Below are 8931 nucleotides of genomic sequence, written 5' to 3' on the forward strand. Positions count from 1 at the left end.
TAGATAACCACCTAGGTCCAAGAGAATTTCCAAACGCGCCTTCTAAACCGTGACGGAGAGAGTATGAATGTATAATGTACTATTAAACTGTGACCATTAAAAAGTACAAAAATCATACCGTACAAGGAACTATGAGACCTGAGGCCAACTCCAGTGTATGACCCCGACGTTCATTTTATTTAGATTCTGTTTGTTTGGTAGGGCAATGTGTCCAGATCTTTTCTAAGATGCATTGGCTATGTACTCAACGCGCGGACGCATCTCCGGTATATCCGTTTTACCCGAATGAACGCACCCGGACAGGGTCGCGCGCTGGAGTTGGCGTGGGATGCATTTTGTGACACCGATCGACCCAGGGATCCTCGATGAGCGTGCCCCCGAACGTTCGGATGCGCTTTATTACGGTCGACCGTCCACGTGCTGCGGCAAGGAGCCCGACGCTCCGTCGCTCCCACGGAGGACGAGATCCACGTGGGGCCCGGCGGCCTGGAAGTGCGGCACCGCCGTACCGCCATTATTATTCCAGATGACTGGGCCAGCGATCCCTTCTCCCCCACCCCAACGGTCGGAAAGAAGAGAATTGGCCGCCCGCGGGCCAACGGCAGGTCAATAGCCAGCGTAACGGCTCACACCGCCCGCAGAAAAGCCAAAGCCCTCCCCGGAGAAGACACACAGACGCAGAGCAGGAGCCAGCCCACCACAGCCGGAGCCACCCCTCCTCCCTCCCCCTCTCCCGCGGACCACAGCGAGAACCACAGCGAGACTCACGAGCGCGGGCACGGGCGGGCGGGCGCGCGCCGGCGCGGAGGGGGGAGAGGATGGAGTCCATGGAGCCCATGGACATCGACTGGAGCAGGGTGGTGTCGCGCTTCGTGCGCGACGAGACCTACGAGGGCATCGAGGCGCCGCACTGGGCCGACCTCGCCGACCCCGAGGCCCCCACCGCCGCCGTCGACGACGACGCCTGGTTCTGCCGCCCCGGTACGTACGCCGTCCGTCTCTTCGCTCCCGCTCCCGCTTCCTTCCCCGGCGCCCGCGTCTCCTATTGCTTGGTTGCTCCCCTCTCTCTCCCGCGAGGAGAGGAGAGGAGAGGATCGACACAGCGAGGAGCGAGGCGAACCTGCCTTGCCCGCTGCTGATTCGGTGCCGGGTTCCGTCCGATCGGCCGGTCCAAGAACGGACCCGCCCAGTTCTTGATCCGCGCAGCTTTCCTCTTGATTTGGGGCCTGATTTCGCCCTTCTTCTCTCTGTTCTCCAGAAATCCAGGCCGTGCTCTGCTTTCTGTTCCCGAGAAATTCCCCTTGTTATTGACTTGATTTCCCACGGCGTCCGTCGTCTTGACATCCATTTCCGTGCTGGATCCCCCGCAGATTGCAAGCATCCCAAGACGGCCGACGACTTCCTCGGGCACACCCCCAGCCCCAAGGCCAAGCTGCTGCGGTCAATGTCCGCCATGATGCCCTTCGGCGAGAGGGACGCCAACCTCAGGGACGCCAATAACAATCTGAAGAGACGAGGCGCCGTCGCCGCCGGCGGCGGCGGCACTGCCGCCTTCGCCTCGCCCACCAAGCCCAAGCCGCCGCCCAAGAAGAGGTTCCAGGACGACGCCGAGAACCAGGACCCCGCGCTGACCACGCCGCCCCCGGCGGCTGCCAGGCCGCCGTTCGGCGCGCAGCGGTGGGCCAAGAACGCCAAGGAGGCCATCAAGTCCAGCGCGGAGAAGCGGCCGGACGTCGCTGAGAAGGAGGCGCTGCTCGGCAGGAACCCGGCGCCGAGGCAGCTCAAGAGCACTCTCTCGGCGAGGAACCTCTTCTCCGGGAAGGACATACTTGGCCAGATATCGGATTTGTACAATGACCTCAAGCAGCGGATGGCCGGCGGTGGCGGCAACCAGCAGCCTGTCTCAGAGTCAGAGGCCATGGAGGAAATGAGCCCAAGACCAATGTAATTTTTCTCTCTGAAGCAACGCTGGGGTATCAATTTTGGGTTGGTACTTTCAGCTCATTGACATTCTCATGTGTGCAGGAACAGCAGTGGTGTGGTGGAGAAGGTGGATTGTAGCAGCGGCGGCGGTGGTCGGGTTCTGCCGGACGCAGCGAAGAGGGTGGCGAGGCAAGGAACAGCAGAAAAGAGTCCAAGCCCAATGTAACTTGCTTGTCACTACTTTGCAGAAGCGGCATTAGAGGATTGTAGGTTGAGGTACTGATCATAATGGTGGTTTGTGCAGGAAGGGAAAGAAGATTGGGTTGAAGGTGGAAGCAGGGAAGCCAAGATCACCCTCTGTGTTGAAAGAGGTGAAGGCAACACCGCCTACTCCACAGCGGTTTCCATCCCCCTATGTAAACCGTGTCAAGAGCGTGAAAGCTGCAGGCGCAACATCAAGCTCGCCACTCAAGAAGCCACTGAAGGTGACTTAATCTGGCATGCCAATAATATTGGTTATTGATCTATGTAGTGTTGGTGACTGTTAAACTTGAGAGTGTTTGCTCAGTGAATTTTCAGTATTTGTGGTTTCTACTAGCCTTTGTGAAAATACTCTATTTAAGAACATTCCAATCAGTCGAGCACTTGGCTCTTATCAGAAAATTTAGTGATCTGAATTATCATCAACATAGTTAATGGCTTAGACTCGGTTATAACCCTAAGCTAGAACTTCCCTTCCTCAAATGATATGTTTTTCCATAGGCTAGATATTGCGTACCCGAGTTTGATGCTGATATTGTTCTGTATCGATTTCTGAGTTCAAGATCTTTGAGAACTTCAGTGTCCATGCCTGTCAATAATCAGTGTCTCCTTATTATACATGTTCATAAGCTAAAATAATGTGCATTTTCTTCGTGTTTCCAACATAATTGACACTTCAGTGTAAGTTCCATTGTGCATAACTTGTGGTGTATATTTTGCCCATTCGGTCACTTCATCAGTAGCATGTTTGGTCTCATGTCGTCACTGTGACCTTTCTTAAGGGTGTTCGTTCAGGCATTCTTTTTTGTAAATTAGTGGCATCAGCATATCTGGCACTAATTCCATTGTGCATGACCGTGTACTGTAATTTTGTCAGCGACACATTTATGATAAATGTTTGGCTCCATTTATACTTCACTTGATCAGTATCCTGTTTATCTCACCTTGTCATCGTGGCCTTTCTTAACGGTGTTCAGGCATTTTTTTTCTGCAAATTAGTGGTAATCATTTACTGTTATGGTGAAAGAAAACCTATTGGTCTTCTATTGATGTTGCGAATCCGTAAATAGCATCTCAACACAAGCTAACCATGCATTTTAACTAATGTTGATATCTACTGCCTTCTCTTCAGGATAAGGTGACGCCTAATAAGGATCAGGAGAACAGCAAAGATGCTAAGAGGCAACCTTTTGGGGTTAAAGATATGAACAACAACAGGGCTTATGAGACCGAAGAGAGCTCCAGTGGCGTGTTTTGGTTCTTGAAGCCCTGCACTTTCCTGGTGGAGTAGCAGCAAAATAATTCAGAGGCTTTAAAGCTACTGCAATTCATGTAGTTAGGATCGATTCTTTGTTTCAGTTTGAAATACCCCCCAGTTCCTCCTATTTGATTGATTCATCTGATGGACATTCTGTCAGGCAAATAAATAGAAAGCATATGTATAGTTACCAGTCAAGTCATACAAGTCGAGATATTAATAATTCCATGAGGACTTCAAGATATAGAGAGATGTTACTGCTCTTCTGCTAATTGGCTGTTTGAGCAAATGTACTGCAGATGATATTATTGTTCAAGATATAGAGAGATGTTACTGTTCTTCTTCATCTTAGTGAATGATATTATCCAATCCCAGTTATCTTACTGAATGCCTTGTTCTGGACTGTTTTCTTGCACTGATACTTAAAAGTCACGGAACCAATACACTTTGAGGCAGATACACAGTTGTTGTAAACCATTGTTGCCAATGGCTCCCTACAAACTTAGTCGACAGATGTTAGCATAGTTCAACATAAGAGGGAGAGGGGATGGGGGGGAGATGAATGCGGAGGTTGTATAGGGGAGGAGGGGGCGGATCCCCTAAAAAAACACATATTTTCAACTGTACAATAATTATACATAATCCAGCTGCTCTAACATTTAGGCTGTTCTTACAAAGGTTCCAGATATTAAGACCATTCAGGTGTTTGATTGGAGGAACACTAAGGAAACGAGGGAATTTGAGGACATGTTCAAAAGTTTACAATTATTGCATTGCTCAGCTCTACATGAGTCAATACTTGTTCGTTTCTCAAGCTCTGTGTGATTGTAGATATGATTTGTTACACTTCTGTTTGTGCTGAAAACAGTATGCATTTGAGGCAGAGACAACAACCGCTCGGGAGGTGTTAGCAACTGAATCTCTTGCTATTCGGCTATAGCAAGGAAGAGCAGAGAGGAGAACAATTACTACCTATGGCCGATTCATGAAAGAGATCGACATAGACTTGAATGCATAAATAATAAAAATTACAAGTGTGAGTGTGTGACAACAAATGTAGAAATGTTTTAAGGCTTGAAAGTTGAAAGAGCTCATTATTTTGGTTATGTGAAATGTCGAGAATCGCAAGCTCCTCAAAGAAACCATGCATGTATGAGTGGAGCAGCAAGTAACGATGTTCTTGCATACTATTCGACATAAACAAGGGCTATTGCAACTAAATTTGATAGGCCATTTGAGACAGTTAGTTGCTATTTTAGATGTGTCCTTCAGGCCACAGGTGAGCTAAGCAATGAATATATCAGGGCACCTTAGAGTCACTATAAGCCAATCGAATGCACTAGAATTATTTCAATGCTTTTACAAGCCAAACTGATTACTCAAGATACAAAGAAAAATGCCTGATCACCCTTAAGAAAGGCCACGATGACACGAGGACAAACAGGCTACTGATCAAGTGAGTAAAATTGGAGCAAAATATTCACCATAATAGTGACAAAATGACAGTTCAAAGACATGCAACTTAACTGAAGTGTCAATAATGCACATCTTTTAGATTATGAACAAGCATAATAAAAATACACGGATTGTTGACAGGCGTGGATACACTGAAAGGTCTAAAACATCTTAAGCTCATAAACCATGACTACAGTATATTAGGTTAGTTCTCCTGGTGGCTATAGGTAAAGTCAAGGATGATACGCTGTAGGTCTGAGGCTAATTGGTACATAACTACCTCAGCAGCAGCGCATGTAAGATCTAGCCTATGGAAAGACATACCATTTTCAGGAAGTTCTAGCAAGTGAGCCAGTATAAGTACATTAAACTGTGGTCAGTGGCGGAGGCAGGAATCGTAAATTTATGATCTTGGGAGGGGCCCGATTAAGAAAACATAACAAAAAAAATTACTGTTCACGCCCAAAATACAAAGAAGTGACTCCCTCAAAAAAAAAATACAAAGAAGTGACTAATGTTGGGGAGGGCCGGGGCCCCTGCTGCCCCCCCCCCCCCCCCCCCCCTCCCTGCCTCCGCCACTGACTGTGGTGATGATGATTCCACCACTAGCAGTTAGAACCATCTTCCATGCTTTGCGACATTGCTTGATCTGGCCCACATATGAATTCAGAAGAACTATTTAAACTGACCTAGACGATAAACTCATTGCTTTTTCAAGCAGGACCTTATAGCAAAAAATATATATTGCAGAGTTTACACTGCTGGTGGAGAACAACGAAAGTGAAATCATGCACTAAGACATAACATTGAGCAATACAATTCAGTTTTCAGTATAACATAAATTCCATCACTAGGTCACATCATCTTTTTTTCTGAGTTAACTCAATTGAGCACATAAGTCTAAATAAATGATAGGGGTGAATTACATTGCATAAAAAGTAACACCATTGCTGAGTTTAAACCACATGGTTTAGTCGTTTAGACAGTATAGAGCTCCAATGTAAATGCTCTTTCACAGTAAACTCTGGTCCAATTGATCTTGGTGACCAAAAGAATTCATACATGAACCACACTTCTAATATCCAGAGGGCAATAAGATGCTACGAAACTCATCTAGAGATTCCTATCAGAAAATGAAGGTGCTCCAGAGAAGTTACATCATAAAGAGCTTTCGTATGCGGCCATTTTTATGTTGGACACCATTAAAAGCAAGCTCTTCTTGTTTTACTGTCTCCCAGTAGAAACACCAAGATCATGCTCGACACGTTGTTCTGGAATAGAAGAGGCCTGCAAAATTCCAAAATCAATGCCAGAATGTGAGGATTATCTCGAGTTTTAGCCTTTTAGGAGAAGTTTGTATAAGAGCAACATATTGTTGCTACCTTAAAAACTAGAATATACGTCACCAGATTATGATACTTGAGATGTTAGCAAATAGAGGCAGATGGTTCGATCTTGCACTAATTACCTTTATACAAACAAAGAGAAACATGTGGTAAAACTGTAACTGTGATGTGTAAATGATACGAGCATTGGATCTCGGAATACACAAAACAACCGATCAGTCCAGGAAATGTTCTGGAGCAACTACACTTAACTTTAAGCATCTCCTACAAATTACCAAGGCAAGGTGTAACTATTCACTTGACTAGAACACTTCTATGGAGTAAACAACTATTCATATGCAAACAACTATAAGCATAGCAAACAGCTGCCAGCATTTGGGAAAATCCTATGTTTTCATGTAACATCCTTACTCGTTGTACTTTGATATCAGTATTAGTGGGAGAGAAATTTAGGCCTTTTTTCAAGATTATATATACCTTATTTATTTCAAGTGTAGAAAGTCCAGTGATATCAGGATTCTTGAGCTGATCGAGCTGCCGCTTCCCTCTTCTCATCAAATACTCAATGTACACAAAGTTCCTGCGATCGACACTCCTGGCATTCTCACGGAACTCTGCGGAGACAACGGACTCGATCCTGCGGCGCTCCTCTGGGGACTTGAGCCGTGCTGTCCGAAGGAACCCTCTGTATAATGCCAAGGCCTGCCTCTGGATACCAGATAGCTTTGTACGGGACGCCATCTCATCCTTGTGACGCAGTCATCAAAGCTACACAAAAAAGTGGAACTATCAAATGAGTTGTCTCGTGGTGATCTGCATATTTTGCTCAGGTGACGGACTGATTCAGTTGTCCCGTGGAGTACAAAAAAAAAACTAATCTACCGCCTAGCAAGCAAATCCGCAGCGAACGGGGCTGGTTTTGGATTAGATCGCGCGCAGGATAGAAATACAAGAGCAGAACTCTCGGAACAAATCTAAGCAAGCAAAGTCTGGACGGATCTCCAATCCGTGCCGGTGGGATAGACTGGGGGAGAAGAACCTGCTCACCGGCGCACGCAGGGTCGACGACGACGGAGGGGGCGGGCGGAGTGGGGGCGGACGGAGAGGCGGGAGCTAGGGACTTCGTCGCGGCTCGCCGCCGGCGCCGCCTGTCGGGATCGCGGAGGGAGGGCCGCGCGCGCGTAGTGCGGCGGAGGCAGGGCCGGGGTATCGCACGGGAGAGACGATCGAAGGGGCAAAAGCTGCTGGTGGTGTATCGGATCGATTCTGTCCAGGGGTAAAATGGGAATTGCAGGTCAGCAACCAGCTTTTCTTTTTTAGGAAAAGTGCCCGCGTGTTCGTCCATATCACCGGTAACTAAGGCCACACGTGGCTTCTGTTTGGAACAATCCCCAGGGTCGGCACGTTATTAAGAAAACTTACAGAAAAAACCAAGGAAAGAATGATAATTTGTACTCCTTCCTTCCATCTATATAGGGCCTAATGCATTTTTCGAGTCTAATTTTGACAAGTGTTAGTGCAATAATATATGACATGCAAGTTACACAAAGCATATCATCAAATTCGTACGTGAAAGAAACTTCCAATGATATAATTTTCACATCATACATCCCATATATTATTAATCTTATCAATAGTTAAAGGCGGTCCTGAAAAACGTATTAGGCCCTATATAGATGGAAAAAGGGAGTAGGTTCTTCTGGGCCTGCACGGTTATTTTTCTTTTGCAAAAAGGATCGGCTCTTATATTATAAAAGTTCATGTACAAACCCTCTCAAACATAATAAAAGTTAATTCTGAAACCACCAAACGACTACTATTGCCGTCAGAAAGAGCCGCTGACGCGTTGTTGTCTTCGTTCCTCTATCGAAGCCGACTTGACCTTGTCGTTGATAACCGGGATGTCTTCCTGGACGTGTCCCTAAGACCATCGCCCTCGAGCCGTAGTCTTTGTCGTGAATGCATAGATTTGAAGCACCTGACATCAAATCTCACCACGTGACGAGAAACACTAACCTCACTGCCCCAAGGAGACAATATGAATCTACACTGGAGCTCCGTCAACTACGGCCACACGGATGAACTCGAGGAGAATCGGAGCCCGGAAGGCAAACTCTAAGAAGAAGCTACTACTTGTAAACTGTGTTGGTATTTTTCGCCAAGAGGAGGGGTGAAGCAGTACAATAAAGGCAAGTATTTCCCTCAGTTGTCGAACGAATAGGAGAATCAAGCAAACTCCCATAAGCAGCACTCACACACACAAAAGCAAATACTTGCACCCAACGCGGGCAAGAGGGTTGTCAATCCCCTTGAACTCGTAACTTGCAAGAATTAAATCTGATAATGATAGATAGATAAAAAGAAAAGTAAAATAAAAGTAAATAAATTGCGGCAAAGTATTTTAATTTTTATAACATGATAAAGTTAGACTCGGGGGGCCATACTTTTCACTAGAGACTTCTCTTTCGAACACATAGCATACGGTAGGTGAACAAAATACTGTTGGACAATTGATAGAAAAGCGCATAGTTATGACGTATTCACGACAATGATCATGTATATAGGCATCATGTCCGTGACAAACAAATCGACTCCTGCCTACATCTACTACGGTTACTCCACTAATCGACCGTTATCCAACATGCATTTATGGTATTAAGTTCATGACAAACAAAGTAAAGCTTTAAG

General features: G+C 46.3%; 2 protein-coding genes across 3 annotated transcripts; one reads left to right on the forward strand and one right to left on the reverse strand.

The window, feature by feature from the left end:
• Nucleotides 1–536: 536 nt before the first annotated feature.
• LOC125527539 (interferon-activable protein) lies at nucleotides 537–3788 on the forward strand. Its single transcript, XM_048692050.2, has 5 exons — nucleotides 537–981; nucleotides 1371–1944; nucleotides 2026–2145; nucleotides 2228–2408; nucleotides 3317–3788. The coding sequence occupies exons 1-5, from the start codon at nucleotides 819–821 to the stop codon at nucleotides 3473–3475; spliced, it is 1197 nt and encodes a 398-aa protein (XP_048548007.2). The 5' UTR covers nucleotides 537–818; the 3' UTR covers nucleotides 3476–3788.
• Nucleotides 3789–5774: 1986 nt separating this feature from the next.
• LOC125527537 (LYR family of Fe/S cluster biogenesis protein) lies at nucleotides 5775–7527 on the reverse strand. 2 transcript variants are annotated; one of them, XM_048692046.2, is made up of 3 exons: nucleotides 7291–7527; nucleotides 6721–7011; nucleotides 5775–6184 (listed from the first exon to the last, which is right to left on the reverse strand). In XM_048692046.2, the coding sequence occupies exons 2-3, from the start codon at nucleotides 6982–6984 to the stop codon at nucleotides 6122–6124; spliced, it is 327 nt and encodes a 108-aa protein (XP_048548003.1). In that variant the 5' UTR covers nucleotides 6985–7011; nucleotides 7291–7527; the 3' UTR covers nucleotides 5775–6121. The 2 variants fall into 2 exon arrangements, with proteins under 2 accessions (XP_048548003.1, XP_048548004.1); XM_048692047.2 differs by having other exon boundaries at nucleotides 7283–7508.
• Between the last annotated feature and the right edge of the window lie 1404 nt (nucleotides 7528–8931).

This window comes from Triticum urartu, chromosome 4A (assembly GCF_056163025.1).
Source record: "Triticum urartu cultivar PI428250 chromosome 4A, HENAU_Tu73, whole genome shotgun sequence".
NCBI lineage: Eukaryota > Viridiplantae > Streptophyta > Magnoliopsida > Poales > Poaceae > Triticum > Triticum urartu.